This window comes from Eubalaena glacialis, chromosome 18, assembly GCF_028564815.1.
Source record: "Eubalaena glacialis isolate mEubGla1 chromosome 18, mEubGla1.1.hap2.+ XY, whole genome shotgun sequence".
Classification (NCBI taxonomy): domain Eukaryota; kingdom Metazoa; phylum Chordata; class Mammalia; order Artiodactyla; family Balaenidae; genus Eubalaena; species Eubalaena glacialis.
In genome coordinates, this window is record NC_083733.1 from 53,819,706 (window position 1) to 53,840,936 (window position 21,231).

Below are 21,231 nucleotides of genomic sequence, written 5' to 3' on the forward strand. Positions count from 1 at the left end.
TTCCTGAGTCCCTTTGACATGACCCTAGGAAGTCTTTGATAGCTTCTTTGCTTTTCTAATATGCCACTTTGCTCCAGGGCTCATAATATACATTTTCTGCCCTGTCGCTGAGATGCTCCAAGGAGCCCTGATTCTTTGGAGTGAGAAATAGTATTTAGAGACAGCAATCTAGTCATTAGCCTGCTCATGCTGCTGGATTGGTCACTGTTTCTAAGACTTCAATGGATGAAACTAGGAAGTATTTGAAAAAAGCACGTCATGATTATATTCTAATATTTCCAATTCATCCATTGACTTTTTTTTTTTAAATACATATACTCAAGGATGCTTGCTCATTGCTTTGTTTCTTTTTTTTTTTTTAATTTTTATTTATTTATTTATTTATTTTTGGCTGTGTTGGGTCTTCGTTTCTGTGCGAGGGCTTCCTCTAGTTGCGGCGAGCGGGGGCTACTCTTCATCGCGGTGCGCGGGCCTCTCACTATCGCGGCCTCTCTTGCTGCGGAGCACAGGCTCCAGACGCGCAGGCTCAGCAGTTGTGGTGCACGGGCTTAGTTGCTCCGCGGCATGTGGGATCTTCCCAGACCAGGGCTCGAACCCGTGTCCCCTGCATTGGCAGGCAGAATCTCAACCACTGCGCCACCAGGGAAACCCCATCCATTGACTTTTAAATTACATTTAAAAATTTTTTTAAAATTCTATTTGGATTTTTAAAAAAAAAATTCCCTGATCATTTTGCTAATCAGTTGTTACTTTCTCATGTTTTAAAAAAACTAAACTTTTTAGATTCACAGAAAAGTTGTAAAGCTAGTACCAAGAGTCCCCACATACCCCACACCATTTCCCCTATTATTAACAACTTTCATTTGTACATTTGTCATAATTAACGAACCAACACTGATCCATTATTTTTAACGAAAGCCTGTATTTTACTCAGATTTCCTTAGTTTTTATCTAATGTCTTTTTTTTTTTCTGTTCCAGGATCCCATCCAGGATACCATATACATCTAGTTGTCATGTCTCCTTAGGCTCCTCTTGGCTGTGACAGTTTCTCAGACTTTCCTTGTTTGTGACGACCTTGACAGTTCTGAGCAGTATTGGTCAGGTATTTTGTAGACTGTCTCTCATTGAGACTTGTCTGGTACTTTTTGCATGATTAGACTGGGGTTATGGGTTTTTGGAAGGAAGACCACAGAGGTAAAGTGCCATTCTCATCACATGATATCACAGGTACATACTGTCAACATGACTTACCACTGATGATGTTAACCTTGCTTACCTGGCTGAGGTAGTGTTTGTCAGGTTTCTCCACTGTAAAGTTACTCTTTTATTCCCCCCTTTCCATACTATATTTTTTGGAAGGAAGACACTATGCACAATCCATACTTAAGGAATAGGAATTATGTTCTACCTCCTTGGGACAGAGTATCTACACAAGTTATTTAAAATTCTTCTGCTTAGGAGATTTGTCTTTTCTCCTCCACTTATTTATTTATTCAATAACTTATTTATATCAGTATGGAATCATGAATATTTGTTTCATATTATGAGTTATAAATTTAATACTACTTTATTTACTTTGTTGCTTTGGCCATGGGGAGCTCTTTCAAGTGGCTTCTGTGTCTCTTTGAACCCCATCACTCTGGGTTTTTGGAAGCATTTCTTTACTTCTGGTATACGAGATGCTCCAAGCTCCTCATGTATATTTCCTGTCCCAGCCCTAGAATCAGCAACTTCTTGAAGGAGCCCTGGTTTTATTTATTGGAGAATATTATTAGAAATCAAGATCTGGGTACTTGGTGTACTTGTTGATACTTGGGTACTTCTCACTTTTTGACTCCATCTTTTTAAAAAAATATATAGTGAATTTTTATATATTTTCTCTCCTAGTATCTGAAGTGGCTGGTGGTTTAACTCTTCTGTTTGTTATTTCTGCTAATGCTAATACCTGGTGGTTTATTTCTGCTAGTTTTACTTTTGATTGTGACTTTCTATGCGCCTCAGTTTGAAAGGTGGGAATCTTGAAGGATCTGGATTCAAAGCATTACTCTAGGAGATTATTTACTCGTTTCTACCAGAGACCAGGTCTATTCTTTAATTTCTCAGCTTGAGGTGTCCATGACAGGTAGTGTAAATTTGAACTCCAATCTTATGTGAGGATGGATGTTAATTATTAATTCTCAGGTGAGACTCTTTTTTTAATTTTTGATGGTGGTAGTTGTGGTGAAATCTAGAACCATAGCTGAGGAGAGCAGATTTACCTGTTAGTCCCTTATCTGGCAGGAGACTGTTTTTCCTAGCCCACCCTTTAACTCTGGGTGTGGCTTCTTTGAAGACCTGGGTTTTATGCTGTAGTCTCAGGTTTCGTTCTTCACTTTGCGTGGTTTGAGACTTAACCTTGTTCCTTCACATGGACATCAATCCACAAAAGCTCTTGGTTTCTGTTGGGATGCCTCACAAGGTGGTTTCAGTTCTCAGGTTTGCTTTGCCACTCCAGTTTCAGTTTTCTTTTCTGTGTTTAGTATGTTTATATTGTTTTTGCTTTTAGGAATTTCCTTTACTTTCTTGAGCACTCAGTGGCAAGTTTAAAGATACGTTTATTTTGATATATCCAGCATTTAGCAGTTTTGCAACATAAGACTACTTTTCATGATAGATAAAGTGTACCATACTGCTAAAAGCAGAGGTTGCAGTGGGAGAGATGAGGAAGAATGTCAGTACCTGCAATGTTTGCAAAATACTAGAAACAATCTAAATGTCTGTCAGCATCAGAATAGATCAGTAAATCATCCTGTTTCTATTGTATGCTAAATAAAACCATACTGCCATGAAATGAATGAATTATAGCTAATATATCAGGCTAATCATAAAAAACAGTCACAGAATACAAGTAGTATGATGCTATTTATATATAGTGTTCAAATGTTGTCATACTGCACAGTATCTTAAATAAGAATTCACATATATATAGTAAAACAATAATAAAAGGAAAGAGAATGAGAAATACAAATTTCAAAATAGTGGTTACCTATAGGGTACAGGAAAGTGAGAACAATTTGCTTTGGGAGGGATATTCAAGAAGCATCAATAATGTTTTATTTTTTAAGCTTAGTAATGGATACATAGTATTCATTTCATTATTCTTCATACCTTTTAAATATGTGTATATACAAATGCACAAAACACGCTCATTTGTATGTATTTCTTAACAAAAAATACTTTCTGACTACTAATGAAGCTAAAAGGAGAGGAATAAGGTGACTAATTGGGATGCTGTGTTAGTAAATCACACATAAGATGATGATAGGTTAGACTAGGGTTCAGCAAACTATGTATGGCCTGTGAGCCAGCTGCCTATTTTTTATAAATAAAGTTTTATCAGAACATAGCCACACCTATTCACTTATGTGTTGTCTTTGGCTATTTTTGTGCTACAGTGGCCAAGTTGAGTAGTTGCAATGGGGACTGTGGCTTGCAGGCCTAAAATATTCACTATCTGGCCCTTAAAGAAAAAATTTGCTGACGCTTACGATGTTAACAGTAGAAATGTTGAGAAAATGATTAGATTCAGGATTTTTTTTTAAGGTTAAGCCAGAAGGATCAATAGTAGTTGGATATGTGAGCTTCTGGCAGAGTGGAGAGGGTAGAGCTGGGAATCATCAGCAGATGGATAGTTTATTAAGCAATAAGACTGAATTAGATCACTTGATAAATGAGTGAAATATTGAGAGGAGAAGAGTGTCAAAGCCTGTTCTCTGAGCCATTCTTCCACTTAGTCAGGAAAGGAGGATGGTCCTGGTTTTCCCAATTATGGAGTTTTCCAGAATGTGGGACTTTTCAGTGCTAAAACCAGAACAATCCCAGGCAAACTGAGATGGTTGATCACCCTAGATGGTATCTAAAAGGAGAATGAGAAAGACTGGTGAGCAAAGTAGAAAATGACCAAGGTAAGTATGGATGTACCAGTAGATAAACTGTCACACATTGCTGGAAGAACAGTAACTGACCACTAGAGTTAACAAAAGGGAGGGTTTTGGTGGTCTTAGAAAGAGTGTTTTTTCAGTGGAGTTATGAAACAAAAATCATTCCTGATTGAAATGGCTTTAAAAAACGTGGAAGAGAATTCTGGGAAAATGGTGGCTGTGAATGTGTAATGTTTTTGCTTTCCTTGAATCCTCCCCATCTCCCACCAAACAAAATAAACAAACCAAATAAGAGAGAAACTAAGAGAGCAAAATACAAATCCACAGGTAACATCTACATCAAAGCTAAGTGACAAGTCACCCCCTCAAACCCTACAAGAAGATTAGCTGGGAATAAACTGACAGCCCTAAGACGATTTTGGTGTCTGCAGCTTTTATGGATGAAGTAGAAATAAAAGCAAGGGAGTATCTGACAGCTCTGAGAAGAAGAGAACACTCAAATCATAAATTTACTCACTAGAAAGTACAGCAGCAGCTGAAACTGGAAGTCATCTTTCTATAGGCAGGTAAGTGCAAGGTAAATACAGCACAGCTAAAGTCTGGGCCCCTTAAACTCTAGAATCCAAACCACAGATGCCTTTCAGGACAACATCTACTACTCAGGAGACATTTCTGGTAGTAGAATCCAAATTGAACAACAAGACAGGGATGATAGTGGCAAAGGAAGAAGGTGGTCTAGATAAAAGTGGGGGAGAGGAGCAGAGGAGGCAGATTTCAGGAAGTGTTTAAGACTACAGTTTTGAGCACTCATAGAAAACCACAAAGAGGGAGCTTCAATGCTACAAAGCTATAAAATCTACCCTGGCCCAATTTTTCCTCCTAAACGTAGAATAACACCCATCTCAATTAAAAATGAGTAAGAATTAAAATGGAATATTAAAAAGTGTTCAGTTACCATATTATCCAGCAATACCATTTCTGGGCATATACCCAAAAGAATTGAAAGGAGGGGCCCAAACAGATATTTGTACACCCATGTTCATAGCACCATTATTCACAATAGCTAACATGGGGGAGCAACCAAGATGTCCATCAACAAATGAATGGATAAACAAAAATGTAGTATAAACAGACAGTGAAATATTATTCAGCCTTAAAAAAGAAGGAATACTGACACATACCACAACATGGATGAACCTTGAGGACATTATGCTAAGTGAAATAAGGCAGTAACAAAAAGACAAACTGATTTCATTTTCTAAGGTATCTAGAGTACAGACTTGGAGAGGGACTTTGTTTAGTGGGCACAGAATTTCAGTTTTGCAAGATAAAACAGTTTTCAAGATTGGTTGCACAACAATGTGAATATACTTAACACTAGTGAACTGTACACTTAATGGTTAAGATGGTAAATTTTATGTATATTTTACCACCATTAAAAAGAAAAGGATGATGGGCTAAAAAAAGTCTCAGCACAAATGAAGGCATAAAATTGGAAACAGAGGAATGAAAAACAGGATGCACATAGAAGACAAATAATAAAATAGTAGACCTGAATCCAAACACGTCAATAATTACATTAAATGCCAATGGACTAAATACACCAATTAAAAGACAGAGAATGTCCAAATGGATAAAAATTCATGACTGAAATGTGTGCTATTTATGAGAAACTCACTTCAAATATAGGTAGATTAAAAGGATAGAAAAAGATACATTAAGCAAACACAAATAAAAAAGAACTGGAATGGTAATATTAACAGGAAACAAAGACTAGAGAGCAAAGAAAATCACCAGGGATAAAGAGGGACATTACATAATGATAAAAGGGTCAATTCACCGAGAAGACATAATAATTCTCAATGTGTATACCTAACAAGAGAGCTCCAAAATATATGAAATAAAAACTGACAGAACTGAAAGGAGAAATAATTAAATCCACAGTTTTATATAGACTCCAACATGCCTTTCTAAGTAATTGATAGAACTAGTAGACAGAAAATCAGCAAGTGTATGGAAAAACTAAATAACACAATCATGCAAATGAATATAATCAACATTTATAATATACTTTACCCAACAATATTAGCATACACACTCTTTTCAAGTGTGCACAGAACATATCTTGGATCATAAAGCAAACTTTAAATTTAAAAGAATTGAAACCATACATCTTATGTCCTTTGACATAATGGGATTAAATGAGAAATCAATAACAAAGATAAGAGGCAAACCTCCAAACACTTAGAAATGAAACAAGACACCTCTAAATAGCCTATGAGTCAAAGAGGAAGACTTGAACAGACACTTCATCAAAGAGGATATATGGATAGCAAATAAACACATGAAAAGATGTTCAACACCATTAGCCATTGGGAAAATGCATATTAAAACCATGATGAGAAACTAAACACCTATTAGAATGGCTAAAATAAAATATATTGCCAGTACGAGGTACTGGCAAGGATACTGAGCAACTGGAACTCTCATACTTTGCTGGAAGGGATGCAAAATGGTACAGTAACTTTGGAAAAGAGTTTAGCAATTTCTTATGAATTTACACATACATAACCCAGCAATCCTACTCCTGAGTATTTACCCTAGAGAAATGGAAACTTATATTCACACAAAAGCCTATACAGGGTTATTTGTAGTAGCTCTGTTCACAATTGCTCCAAATTGAAAACAGCCTAAATGTCCTTCAGCATGTGAATGACACATCCATACAATGGAATAGTACTCAGCAATAAAAAGGAATGAACTATAAGTACATGAAGGGACTTGCATGGATCTCAACAGCATTATGCTGAATGGGAAAAAAATCTCTAAAAGTTACATACTGTATGATTCCATTTATATAACAATCTGGAAATGAAAAAAAATCGTAGAGATGGAGAACAGATCAGTGTTTGCCAGAGATTAGGGACTAGGGGAGGGAAGGAGTATAAAGTGATAGCTTGAGGGAGTTTTGGGGGTGATCAAACTATTCTGTATAATTATTGTGGTTATATGAATCTCTACATGTATTAAAATTCATAGAACTGTACACAAGAAAGCTTTGCTGTATGTTAATTTAAATTTTAAAAATTTAAATAAAAGCAATAGGAAAAGATTCTGGTTTAACCTTGCATAAAATTGCTATAAAAGAGATTAAAGAATAAAACAACATTCCTATAGACAATGAAAGGCACACCAGCACATCATATGTACAGTCATAATGTTTCAAAACTAGCTAAAAATGTCAGAAAATGATAGACACTCTGAAAGAACAATAAAACAGAATTAGAAAAACTCAGATATGAGGCAACTGGAGAAAAAAAAATTAAAGATGGTGACAGACTCAGGAAAGAATTAGAAATAAAATAAAAAATCATTTCAGAGGTGAAGACCAAACTAGAAGGGAAATAAAAATGAAAATGTGCAACAAATAACGCCTTGGGAGAAACAGGAGATGGAAAGGAGAAAATATTTCAAAATCAAGAAGAAATTAAGAAGGAGAGAAAAAGGATTAGAGAGAAAATGATATAGAAGATAGGCAGTGAGGATCTAACATCTTCAGTAAGAGTTCCAATAAGAGTTTAATGGAACAGAACAATTGCCAAAAATGACTCAAGATAACTAAAATTAAGAACAAAAGGACTGAAGCCATGTTTTGAAAAAGTACACCATGTATCCAGGAACATCATAACTTTGGCATCCAGGCATAAAGACGAAATGACTTAGAAGGAAAGGAAAATCAGATTATCATCTGGCCTTTCTACAGCAAAGCTTTATTCCAGAAGACAATGTCTATTTTTCTATTTAAGTTATACAAAGACATAAATTTTGAGCTAAGAATTTTTTACCTAGCCAAATTGTTATATATATATGCAGAAGCTCAAGGGGTATTATTCCTCTAACCCCTTCCCAAGGGATCAACCTGAAAATGAGCTTCAGAAAACAGAAATAGAGAGACATCAACCTAAGGACTGGGTTGAGCATTAAGTATATAATAACCTGTATATGTAATACTAAGTGGTGGTATTAAGGGAGAGAGTATAGTATTACTGCTTAGGTATAGTAGATATATATAGTTATAATTATCTAAGAAGTAGGGTGAGAATGTGAGGGGTATATGAAAAGTACAACAAGCTTGTAAATTACCTTATAGATATTAACAGAGGAAGTAAATATTTCAAATCAGAGCCTAGGGAAGGGATAAGAGGTTAATAATTATTTTCAATATGTCTCATATTAGGAAACCAGTAGGTAATAGCAGAGAGAGGAGGAGGACAACAGTTATTATATAAATTTATCAGGATAAAAATAAGCATTGGATCAAAAATGTAAACTTGACTAAATATGAAAAGATATGCCCCAAAATAGAGAATAAGTAAAATGGTATGCATAGAGAAAGACTGTATAGATAAAAGATACGTATGTGTGCATGTTCGAGTGTTTATGTATCATAAATCAACATGATAGAACTAAGGCCAAACAGTGATTATACTAAAACATGCTGTTATTTATCTAAAACAGGAAGGATATTGTATTTTTTGAAGTGTTTTTTAGAATAAAACAACAGAGATCCTAAACGACACAATAGAACAGTTAGACTTAATTGATATATACAGGACACTACATCCAAACCGCCCCCGCCCCCTGAATACACATTCTTTTCAAGCGTGCATGGAACATTCTCTAGGATAGACCACTAGTACGACACAAAACAAGCCTCAACAAATTTAAGAGAATATAAATTATTTCAAGCATCTTTTCTGACCACACTGTCATGAAAGTAGAAATCAACTACAGAAAGAAAAACGAAAAAAAAAACCCCAACAAAACAAACACCTATTAGATGGAGACTAAACAACATGCTACTAAAAAAACCAATGGGTCAATGAGGAACTCAAAGAGGAAATCAAAAAATACCTCAAGACAAATGACAATGAAGATACAACCATACAAAAATCTATGGGATGCAGCAAAAGCAGTCCTAAGAAGGAAGTTCATAGTGATACAGGCCTTCCTCAAAAAACAAAACAAAACAAAACAAAACACCCAAGAAAAATCTCAAATAAACAACCTAACCTACCACCTAAAAGAATAGAAAAAGAAGAAAAAAACTTAAAGTCAACAGAAGGAAGGAAAAATAAAGATCAAAGAGGAAAAAAATAAAGTGTTTTTTAGTTGTTACTTTGTACAAGGGGAGGGAAAGTAATGGGATGAAGAGGACTTCTTTCATTATACTTTATTTTGTAGATTTGAGTTGGGAACTATAATAAACATCTTACACAACTATAAAACAAAATTAACTTTAGAAAAATCCCTGAAACCAAAAGAGAAAGGAAACAATTCAATCTAAATGTGTATCCATTGGTTATATATCCTAAGAAGAAAAGACACTATCTAAAAACCCCACCATAATGTTTTTAGTAACCATACTAGTGGTAGCAGTGCTGATATTGTTAGGTTCTGTGGAATAAAATAAATGAGCAATTTAGTTGGAGTCTTTGAAAACTGAGACTGTCAGTATAGGAGAAAGGAAATACAGATGTAAGATTGATAACATTAAATAGAAACCCTGTAGTCCTGAATATGAATTGGAAGGATTATTTTGAACTCAGGCTATATTTTATATTTAATTATATATCTTAAAGATTAAAAGAGACTTAGAGATAGCAACCAGTCTCATTTACAGACCTCACATGGATCTTGATTCAAACAAACTGAAAAATACACATTTATAATTAGACAACTGGGGAAATAGGAAGACTAACTGGATATTTGATCTTAAAGAATTGCTGTAAATTTTAGTTTTGATTACTATATTACTATGCCTTTGCAAAAATGTTCTTGTCTTAGAGATTCATGCTGAAATATTTACAGATGAAATAATAAGATGCCTGGAATTTGCTTCAAATTAATTTATGGATTGGCTGTGAGAAGTGGATGGATAAATAAGAGTGTCTATAAGTTGACAGTTGTTGAAGCTGAGTGATTGTTATATTGGGTTTTTTCCACTTTCAAAAGCTTACATTTTTCTATGGCAAACTATTTTAACACACAAAAAATAGGAAGTGAGACAATGTGTGGATGGTGAGACAATGTGTAGATAGTGTGAAATTTTGTAAAACAGAGGACAAGAAAATGATTGGTAGCTGCAGGGGGTCCTCGAGTCAAGGAAGTTGTTTGTGTGTACATACTTTAAAGGAGATTTTAAGGAGTGTCTTTTGTGCTGATAGGAACAAAACATGAGAGCAGGAAAACTATTTGTGAAGGAGAGGGGATGGGGATTGCAGAAGCATATGCAAGAAAAGGTTATGTCAGAGAAGATAGTCTTCAGGATCCAGTTAAGGTATTGGCCTTGGACAGAAGCATTTTATCAGCAGGGGAAACAGATTATTGGAGTTTATGTACAGGTTGGTTGATTTGATTGCATGAGAGAAAATTCTCTCATTCTTACTTTTTTCCCCCCCTTCTTCGTGAAATTATTAATCTGGACATCAGCCGGGAGATAGTTTTGAGATCTTAGGAGAGAAAAGAGGTGAGGGAAATTTTCTCAGAGAGTGAGAAAATGAGAAATGTAGCAGAGGTGAGGGGAAATGCTGAGGGTCCATTTGAGTTGTGTGGTTATAAATGTATAGTGAGACTAGTCAATGTGGTTGTGTGTTCCTTACCATCCATGTTCAGCTACTCAGGTGGAGAAGAACAATAGGCAGAATTGGATTTAATCAGGTTGGGGACATAAATGCAAGACAATAGTTACAATGATGGACTGTGGAATTTAAGCTAGGTAAGGCCATCAGGGATATAACAGTGAAAATTAACATTGCAGATGATTGAGGGCATGAACAAGAGAGTGAATCTAGAATAACTTCCACCCTACTGCTTGAGTTTTGGAAGTCTTTTTGTTTGTTTGTCTTCATGCCTCACCCCTTTCACATTCGACTCCTTTTATTAAAAAAATTATTTATTTATTTATTTATTTATTTATTTATTTATTTATGGCTGTGTTGGGTCTTCGTTTCTGTGCGAGGGCTTTCTCTAGTTGCGGCAAGTGGGGGCCACTCTTCATCGCGGTGCGCAGGCCTCTCACTATCGCGGCCTCTCTTGTTGTGGAACACAGGCTCCAGACGCGCAGGCTCAGTAATTGTGGCTCACGGGCCTAGTTGCTCCGCGGCATGTGGGATCTTCCCAGACCAGGGCTCGAACCCGTGTCCCCTGCATTGGCAGGCAGATTCTCAACCACTGTGCCACCAGGGAAGCCCCTCGTCTCCTTTATGATAGAAAATTTTAATGAAATTTTCCACATTCACATTATGAAATTTACATTGATTTTATGAAAAGCACATAGTTCAGGTGCAGGAAAACTTAATATCATTTTCCTTGCTCAGTCCCTGCACCACCCCCCCCCCCGCCTTTTTTCCCCCCTGAATCTTCTTCCATAGTAATAAGAATGATAGAATCACTTTTTAAAAAAAATTTATTTTTTTATACAGCAGGTTCTTATTAGTTATCCATTTTATACATATTCGTGTATATATGTCAATCCCAATCTCCCAATTCATCCCACCACCACTCCCACCCCTCTACCCCCGCCACTTTCCCCCCTTGGTGTCCATACATTTGTTCTCTACATCTGTGTCTCAATTTCTGCCCTGCAAACCAGTTCATCTTAGAACCACTTCTTGAGCTCTTTATGCCAGGCACTTTACATGCATTATTCCTAATCTTTACAAGCCCATGGAATAGATATTTCTATATCTATTGTTATATGAAGAAATGGTGACTGAGATAGGTAAAAGTACTTTGTCCACACAGAAACGTAATCATCAACAGAGCTAGGGTCTGAAATCCTGGTCTGTCTGAATCCTGTGTTCTCACTAAATCCTCACTAGATCTCATTATTACTCTTTCTTTTACTCTGAACTATTTCCCAGCTTTTACTGTCAAATCACTCATTGCTAAAGACTGCCTGAGTTCTCTTCTATATTATTTCAAGGACAATCTTTATAGCATTAGCACCAAATAATTGTTTTATTGGAGTCACAAAACATACCATACTGTAGTCAGTCAGAGGAATATTTGTGTTGTAAACTTTCTATACTCACTCAGCATTTTAGAATATTCTGTCTGTTCCATTATCTAGATTTCCATTCTCCATCATTTCCTTCAGTTTACATTCAGCATACCCTTTGTTATAGAGTTTCTAGTGGTCCAGTTTACCCACCTCATTCTACCAAATAGGTAGTGATCCTAGTCTCCCAAAATTCTCAAGTCCCTTTGCTTAACATTACATTGCCCTTTTATTATGCTTCAAACCTGTTATAATGCCTGGGAAGAAATAGTTTTCTGGGAAGTACAAATATAGTGGTTTGGGACATAAAGGAGGGAAGGGAAGCCCAGAGAAGGGGCCTGGAGGAACAAAATAGATTGTATATTGGACGGAAGTTTGAGTAATACTACAAATTCAAGTGAAGGGTAAAAGAAAAGGCACCTCAGTATAGTATGGTATAGATAGTCATAACTACACATAAATGACAATGAGCACTGGTAGAAGTAAAGGGAGAAACAATTGAATGGATGGGTGGTTAGGTATATATAATATCATTTTTCTATTTGCATCATTTAATAATCTAGTTTTGGTTATGATTTTGTTTTAGTTTCTGAGGGAAGTAATGAAGTAAAGAGCTTATGAAGTAAAGAGCTTATATTATCCTTTCAGTGATGTGAGAGAGATTAAAATCAGGGACAGATGTTTAGAACTATTCTGTAATTATAAGTACAAATGATTGTTATAATCCTTAAATTCTTCCCTACTTCCATATCTGCATAGTATTTCCTTTTATCCCTATAATAATCCCCTTTCATTCATCCAGTGATTCATTCATTAAACAATTATCTATGGAACACCTTTTATGACTAACATTTTGGTTATTCTGTGTTGGGTGAAACAGCCATTGTTCCTGCCCTTTAAGAGCTTTAACATAAAGAAAATAAAAGATTACATATGAATAAGTAAGCGATTGTATAATTCTAAAATCCAGAACATTGCAGTGAGAAAATACTATGATGAGATAGAGAATGAAGAAGTGAATTTAAATAGGGTTGTCTAGCTCAAACTTTCTAAGGAAGTGACTTTTCACCTGAGACTTGAAGTCAGCTATGAAAAGAGCTACGTTTAGAGAATTTCTAACGAATTGAACAGTCTGTGGAAAAATTTGAGAAGGTAAAGGACTTATTTCAGATGCTCAGAAGTGATGAATATTTGGCACATAATGAACACTGGGGAAAAGTGGGTTGAGAAGGTGTTGGATAGGATTTTGGTTGAGATATGTCAAAGATAAGATTATGGAGGATCTCATAAGCTGTGGTAAGGGAATTTGGATTTTATTCTAAGTGCAGTTGGAAACCATTGAAAAATTCTAGGTGGGATTGTTAAATTTTGTGCAACATCAGAATTGACTGGTTGAATGCATTAAACATAGGAAACCTAAGACCTATTGGTGTAAATTCTTATTTACTTGATTTGAGGTGGTACACTGACATCCAATCTTTTAATAGACTATTTATGTGATTCTAATCTACACCTGAATTTGGAAAGTACTGACTTAACCTGTTTTCCTAACAGCCTCCCTCATCTTTCTTGTTTATGCTTTTGACTTCTTTTTCAAATTGAAGGCCTTGTATACGATCTTCACTTCTTAAGGACATTATTTTCAGTTTTCCCCCCATTTCTACCATAGAAATTTTATTTCTCCCCTAAGAGGAAACACCGTATGTTTACTTTCTGGTTATCTTTCAGACTTGGAGTTCAGATGCAAAACCAAGGAATTGTGTCTGCAAAAAGAAATTTATGAAGTAACATCATCCCAATGGATGATAATGGAAACAAGTCATAGCATTGTGGGCTCCAGTATCAGAGATGTCTGGGAATGCAAAGACCAGTTTGAGAGGCAACAGATAAATCAGGAGGGATATTTGGGGCAAGCATTAATGACTTGCAAAAAAATGCCAACTTTCAGCCTATAAACATCTCTTATCCTATATCAGCAAATTTATCCTGGAGAGAAATTCTATAAATTCAAAGAATGTGGGAAGGCCTTTATTTATGGCTCAGGACTTATGGGACAGCATGCAATTCATATTGGTGAGAAACCCTATAAATGTAAGGAATGTGGGAAGGTCTTTAGTCATTTTTCCTATCTTACTGAACATCAGAGAACTCATACTGGTGAGAAACACTATGAATGTAAGGAACGTGGGAAGGCCTTCAGACAATTCATGGCTCACATCTTATTCAACATCAGAGAATTCATATAGATGAGAAACCCTATGAATGTTAGGAATGTGGGAAGGCCTTCAGACAATCTGCACACCTTAGTCGACATCAGAGAATTCATACTGGTGACAAACCTTATATAAATGTAAGGAATGTGGGAAAGCTTTTATTTGTGGCTCAGAACTCACTCGAAATCAGAGAATTCATATGGGTGAGAAACCCTATGGTTATAAGGAATGTGGGAAGGCCTTTAGACTGTATTCACAACTTGATCAACATCAGCAACTTCATACTGGTGAGAAACCTTATCAATGTAGGGAATGTGGGAAGGCCTTTCTTCGTGGCTCACAACTTACTGAACACCAGAGAATTCATCCTGGTGTGAAACACTATGAATGTAAAGAATGTGGGAAGACCTTTATTTGTGCCTCACAACTTACTATACATCAGTGAATTCATACTGCCAAGAAGCCCTATAATTGCAAAGAATGTGGGAAAGCCTTTATCCACAGCTCAGAACTTGCCTGACATCATCACATTCATACTGGTGAGAAACCCTATGAATGTAAGGAATGTGGGAAGGCCTTTAGACAGACTGCACACCTTGCTCAACTCATACTCTAATATAACTTTGAGAGTATTCATACTCTAACTTTGCCATTCATTTGTCATAGATATTCAGAGTTCATGCTAGAGTAAAATACAGTGGATGTGGCAGTTCCTTTTACCTAGTAGTATTCAGGTTATTCAGAACCAGAAAATTTGATACTGAGAAAAATTGATAATGAATGTAGAAGAGTTTTCTATCATGACTCAAACCTTATTAAAATTCTACAGATTCACACCAGAGAATGTAGTGACTGAGAAAAGGCTGCCATTTGCTATTTATGTGACATGAGGCAAATTATTTAACTTCTCTTGCTTAAATTTACTAACTGGTAAACTGTTGATAGTAGTAGTATCTATTTGTAATAAAGAGCCTGACTCTAGTCTTGATATCTGACCACTGATTTCTTTTAAGACCCGTCTTCCCTATCCACTTTGGCCCCACATCTGGAAAGGCTGACAGGAAAGCCTGTGTACCTCATCCTTTGGGGCCAGTGGGAAATTTAAATTTTGCAAATTCCAGCCCACATCCATCCAGTCCCACCCACTGTCTAAAAGCCAACCTATTCTCTCTGCCTTATTCAAGCCACTCCAGACCTGCTTTTGCAGGCCCCACTCTGCCCAGAAGTCCCTTTGGTGAGTAACAAAATTTCAAAATCTCTTTGGACACTCTCTAGGTTGTGACCACTACTACTTTGAGATCTTTCTTTTCGTGTTCTTAGCTTACTAACTGGGTACAAACCACTTTAAATAGTGTGGGAGATAGTTCTGCTGCTTGTTGGCAAGATTGTGCTTTGAGTTGTGCTACTCTGTGCTACATTTGCTGTGTCCTGCAGAGCCTCGGTTATACATTTAATCAACATAAGTCAACAGTTTTGATAATTGGTGCTTAGGGATGGGCTAACAGGATGGGGGCCCTCCTTAAGGTCATCCTGGGTTGTGTGTCTTGGCCTAGATACATCTGTATGTGTCTTAGAATTGTGTGTCTCACTTCCAGCATAAGCTATGACTGATGCTAGGCTCAGGGGAATGACTCAGCCTGTGACTGCTGGTTGTGTGTCTCAACTAGGCATTGGCCTCTGTTCTACAGAAATGTTCGGAGGGAAGACTGATACTCTGTACAATATATGCAACCATCAGCTGGTTGCTTGTGAAAGAGCAGTAATTAGAGAGTGAAAAAGCAGTCATGGGGTTTGCTAAGGTCTGTACTCTTTAAGAGCAGATGGCTGACTAAGACCTTTAAATATTTCTTCTGCTGCTACCCATGCCTCTATTACAACCAAGATCCTGATCCTCAGCGTTATTTGGAAGAAAACCTACGGTGCCCTGTGGCACAGACACTTATTAACAGATCAAACTACTGAAGTGAGTCCTCATTTCAAAATTGCCAGGGCTTCCTTCTACCACTGTAGAACCCTTACCAAAAGACATGGTATTGGTAACACTGCGATCTGAGCTTTTCCAGTTATCTCGATAAGATCCCCAAGGAGCTTCAGGTTCTTCTATGACAAACTTTACCGAGCATCCAGTCTCCTCCTGGCCCAAACCCAGGTCCCTAAGGTGTAGGACCCACTGCCGCACTCTCTAACCTGAGTCAATGGAAACCTCCCTCGCCTCCTAGGGATGTAGCATGCCCCTGGGACCCCAGCTGCCACCCACATACAACCATGATGGTCCACTGGTCACCACACAATATATAACCTTTTATGGCCTTTATTGATACCAGTTTCCAAATCATGGTGATCCCCAGAAACCCCACTAAATTTAAAGGAGGAACTCACTGTGTTCTTTGGGGCATTACTAGACATAAGATTAAAGGCAAACAAGTCCACCTTACCTTGACCTTATTATTGGCACAATAAGTCTGCCTAATTTTCCAGTGGTTATCTCTCTCACACCCTCTTTGGATCTTTTTTTAAAATAAATTTATTTATTTAATTTATTTATTTTTGGTCTGCATTGCTGCACGTGGGCTTTCTCTAGTTGCCGTGAGTGGGGGCTACTCTTCATTGTGGTGCGCGGGCTTCTCATTGCAGTGGCTTCTCTTGTTGCGGAGCACGGGCTCTAGGCACGCGGGCTTCAGTAGTTGTGGCATACGGGCTCTAGAGCGCAGGCTCAGTAGTTGTGGTGCATGGGCTTAGTTGCTCCGCGGCATGTGGGATCTTCCCAGACCAGGGCTCGAATACCAATGTCCCCTGCATTGGCAGGCGGATTCTTAACCACTGCACCACCAGGGAAGCCCCTGGATTTTCCATTATTGGAATAGATGCTCCCCCCAGTCAAGTGGCCATTAGAATAAAATTTAAACTTTGGCCCTTATTGTTGCCTTCATAAAATGGGACCTTCTGGATCTGCCCCAACCCCCATTAAAATTGTTGATATGGCCCAGTATAAATTGAAACAGGGCCTTTACGAATTGAGATCCTTTATACAAGATCTGTTAAGAGAAGACGTGATTATCTCCACTGTTTCTCCATTTTACAGCTCAATTTGGCCTGTCTTAAACCGGGAAAGAATGAATGATACCTTAAAGTGGATTACTACAACCTTAGTGCCATGGTCCCACCTATTAAAATGGGACCTAACAAAATTGAAATGACCAAAGGTGTACAAGCTTTCAGTTATAAGATGAGTAAGGTCTGGGGATTTAATGTATAGCATGGTAACCATGCTGTGTTGTACACTTGAAATTTGCTAAGACAGTAAATCTTAAGTGTTCTCACCACATACACACACAAAAAGGTGGCTATATGAGGTGATGGATACGTCAACTTGATTGTGGGAATCATGTATATACACATATATTTCTATATATACACATGTATATATACATATATATGTACATGTGTATATATAGAAATATATGTATATATACATATATGTACACATGTATATATAGAAATATATGTGTATATTTATATATAAAATCATGTATATATACATATATAAATATATTTATATAAAAATAATGTTGTATACTTTAAATATATATTTAAATATATACAATTTTACTTGTCAATTTTACCTTAATAAAGCTGGGATGGGGGGAAGAAATGACCAACACCATTCAATCTTCCACTGCCAAATACTTTGCTGTTATAGATTTGGCTACTATGTTCTATTCAGTCCCAATTTCAACAGTCCTTTCTGTTCAAATTCAGCTTTGAAAGGGATGCAATACATTTTTACTTGGTTGCTCATGGATACCTAAGTAGCCTGGCTGTTGCATACAATCTCTGCTGATAAGACCTCAATTGGATCCAGGAATCCCTATGTTCCCAGGTATGGCAACATTCTCAGATTAGGATATTCACTAGACACTCTGACACAGGACATACAAACAGTTACCACTGCACTATTGAGAGGGGATGGCTATTGCCCCACATGAGGTTCAGAGGCCTGTCACCTCAGTTAAATTCTTAGGCCTCATATGATCTGCTGAAGGCAGCTCCATTCCTGATGCAGTTAAAAGGCAACTTCTGACTTTATCAGCACCAACCACTCTCAACCAAGACCAACACCTATTAGGTCTCTTTGGCTTCTAGGAGCAACATATTCCTGTTTACAAATATAACTAATTTATTTACTAGCTTATTTATGCCTTCATTTGCAAACCACTGTGAATGGGGGCCCTTTACAACAGAAGGACCTAGAGTTGGTCCAGATGACCATATAACATTGCTTCCTTTACTGTCTCGTGGAAACTCCTTCATGGTGGAAACTCTGGCAACCACCTGTTACGCTTCTTGGAGTCTGTGGACCACCCACAGTGGCCATATTTGCCTATGGGCTTCTGGTGCAAAAATCTGCCCACTTCAGCCACATGTTACACACCATTAGAGCTACAACTGCTAGCTGCAAACTGGGCCATCCTGGAAGTGGAGGCTCTCACAGGAGCTGGCCTTGTGACTCTCCACACTCAGCTGCCCATTACATTCTGGGTCATGGAAACAGTACCCTGCAGGTTTGGCATGGCCACTGAGATCTCCTTGCTGAAATGGAAGTGGTACCCACAGGACAGTGCCAAACCTGTGCTCTGGCATTATCCCACCTGTAGAGGGAAGTAGCCTCCTCTGTCCTCAGTCCCCTGCCAGGTGCCACCATGCTGGAGGAGGTCTTCCCTCTCCCAGACCCCTTGGTTACCTGGGGAGCCCTTTGGGATCATCTGAGTGAACAGCAAATGGAGTTTGTATATTTTTTGGATGGTAACACCACCATCTCACATGATGGAGCTTGCTAGAGAGCTGGTTTTTTTGTTTGTTTATTTTTGTGGGGTTTTTTAAAAGATTTTTTTTGATGTGGGCCATTTTTTAAGAAGTCTTTATTGAATTTGTTACAATATTGCTTCTGTTTTATGTTTTGGTTTTTTGGCCACAAGGCATGTGGGATCTTAGCTCCCCAACCAGGGGTTGAACCCACACCCCCTGCACTGGAAGGGGAAGTCTTAACCACTGGACTGCCAAGGAAGTCCCAGAGGGCTGTTGTTTTTTATCCCTTAACCAAGACATCCCTGATAAAGGATGGGACCTAAGCATCAGCACAATTGGCTGTACTCTAGGTAGCCATCATGGCATTGGAAAATGTCTTGGTCAACAATCCTAGATGATTGCCAATAATCGAGCCATTTAGTCTGGCCAATGGCAACAATTTCTCATTCAAGGCTTCCACCTTTGGTGTAATAAACAACTTTGGGGGATTCCTTGCCTCTTAGACATCAAAGATAAAAATTAAGGTCACACATGTCTCTGCACCAAGGCTCATAATGCTTAAGCCCAATTTAATGCCCAAAGATAAGCACAAATTTTAGAGACTAAGGTGAAAACTTCCTAGATGACACTCCAGATCCCATTTCCCTACTTCTGGTCCAATGGGCCCATGAAATATCAGAACGTAGAGGAGCCTTTAGTGCTCCTTTAGTGCTTAGGATGAATGCAAAGCGTTTTTCCTCTGTTCTGTCATGGCCAGTGTGATGACAAGCCAAAGCACTCTATGTGGGAAGACCTGTCATTGGCAGTATAATTACTAGGGTACCATCCCACAGCGGTCCTGCCCCTACAGTTGCTGGCAAATAGATTTTATCAGGCCACTGGCCTTCTCTGCTGGTGCCACTCATTATGCCTTGACCATGGTGCATACCTACATGAGCATCTTACATGCACACCCCACTAGGCATGCGACCGCAGAAGCTCTCTTACATGGCCTCACTAAAACACTCTTCATTCCCTTTTGAGTTCCAGACATTACTGACCAAAGCACTCACTTCTCAAATACACAGTCTTGGCCTCTTGAACAAAGCGTTCAATGTAGCTTTCATCTTCCCTCTCAGCCTGAGGCTGCTGATCTTATAAACCACCACACTGGCTTGTTTCAACAAACCTTACTGAAATTACAAAATCAATGCGGCTTTCTAAATGAAACTATCTCCTGCTAGTGGCCCTCATTAAACTAAATTCCTGGCCCTTGGGGCACTCAACTCTATGTCAAAATGCACCGATAACACCTCAGTTGCCTTTCCTTGCCCTCTGTAGTGTGACACTTCACAAGTCAGGGTTTATGAAGATCGCATTGGAAAGGAAATTCCTCCCTTCCTGCTTCTATCCCTTTTGAATCTTGCCCCCATCCCAATTTTGATGGAAGTCAGATCAAGAACAGATTATTATTATCCATTCACTATCGAATTCCCCTCTGGTTATCTGCTAAGCTATTCAGGCACCCTGATGATGACTTGCCTAAGCCACAAGCTTTGCCAAAAATTTCAAGCGATAAAGGATATTTAATTGATAATGTCAATCATGATCTCACCCCAGGAGCCACACCCACCATGGTGTTGAGAGCAGAGAGAGGCCAAGGAAGATTAAAATTGGTCTGTATTAACCATATTTTCTAGTTTCTATACCTGATGCTTTGACATCTGGGGCCTTGCTGACCCAGAGGGACTACCCCTCCCAGCAGTCCTAGAGTTAGCAAATGACTCTCCTGTGAGTGCACCTTTCATATGCAAACTAACCAATCAAGAGCCCTTATCCCCAGTCAGCTCCTTTATTAGGCTTTTATACTCCCTTATACTTGGGAGGGCGTGATTTCCCTGCCCTAATCACCCAGAGCCAGGTATCACACAACTGGGGCAGCACCTACACCCTGAGCCCACTGAAATTATTCAAACTAGCTCATTCCAAACCTGCTTAGCCTGCTTACCCTGCCTTGCCCATACCTTTCCGTGAAAACCACAATAAAGGCTCTTCCACAGTACCTTCCCTCTCTCTGCCTACCACTGACCTTGGTGTTCCCTCATGTGGCCCTGCGTGGCATGAGGTGCCCCCCTCCATTTTAATAACCTTTCTTTTATCTCCTGATCTGTTGGTCTTACCACATCTGAATAAAAATACAACCTACATTTTAAAATGTGGTCTCATCTAAGAACATCCCCCACCAAGGAA

General features: G+C 38.1%; 1 protein-coding gene and 1 pseudogene across 1 annotated transcript in view; both read left to right on the top strand.

Moving 5' to 3' along the window:
• Positions 1 to 13,938, top strand: part of ZFP82 (ZFP82 zinc finger protein) — a 29,198-nt gene extending 15,260 nt beyond the window's left edge. The window contains exon 4 of the mRNA XM_061172447.1: positions 13,712 to 13,938. Coding sequence (XP_061028430.1) covers positions 13,712 to 13,938 — 227 coding nt within the window. The remainder of the gene's footprint in view (positions 1 to 13,711) is intronic.
• Positions 13,939 to 14,031: 93 nt separating this feature from the next.
• LOC133077662 (zinc finger protein 14 homolog) lies at positions 14,032 to 14,812 on the top strand (annotated as a pseudogene).
• Positions 14,813 to 21,231: the final 6,419 nt, after the last annotated feature.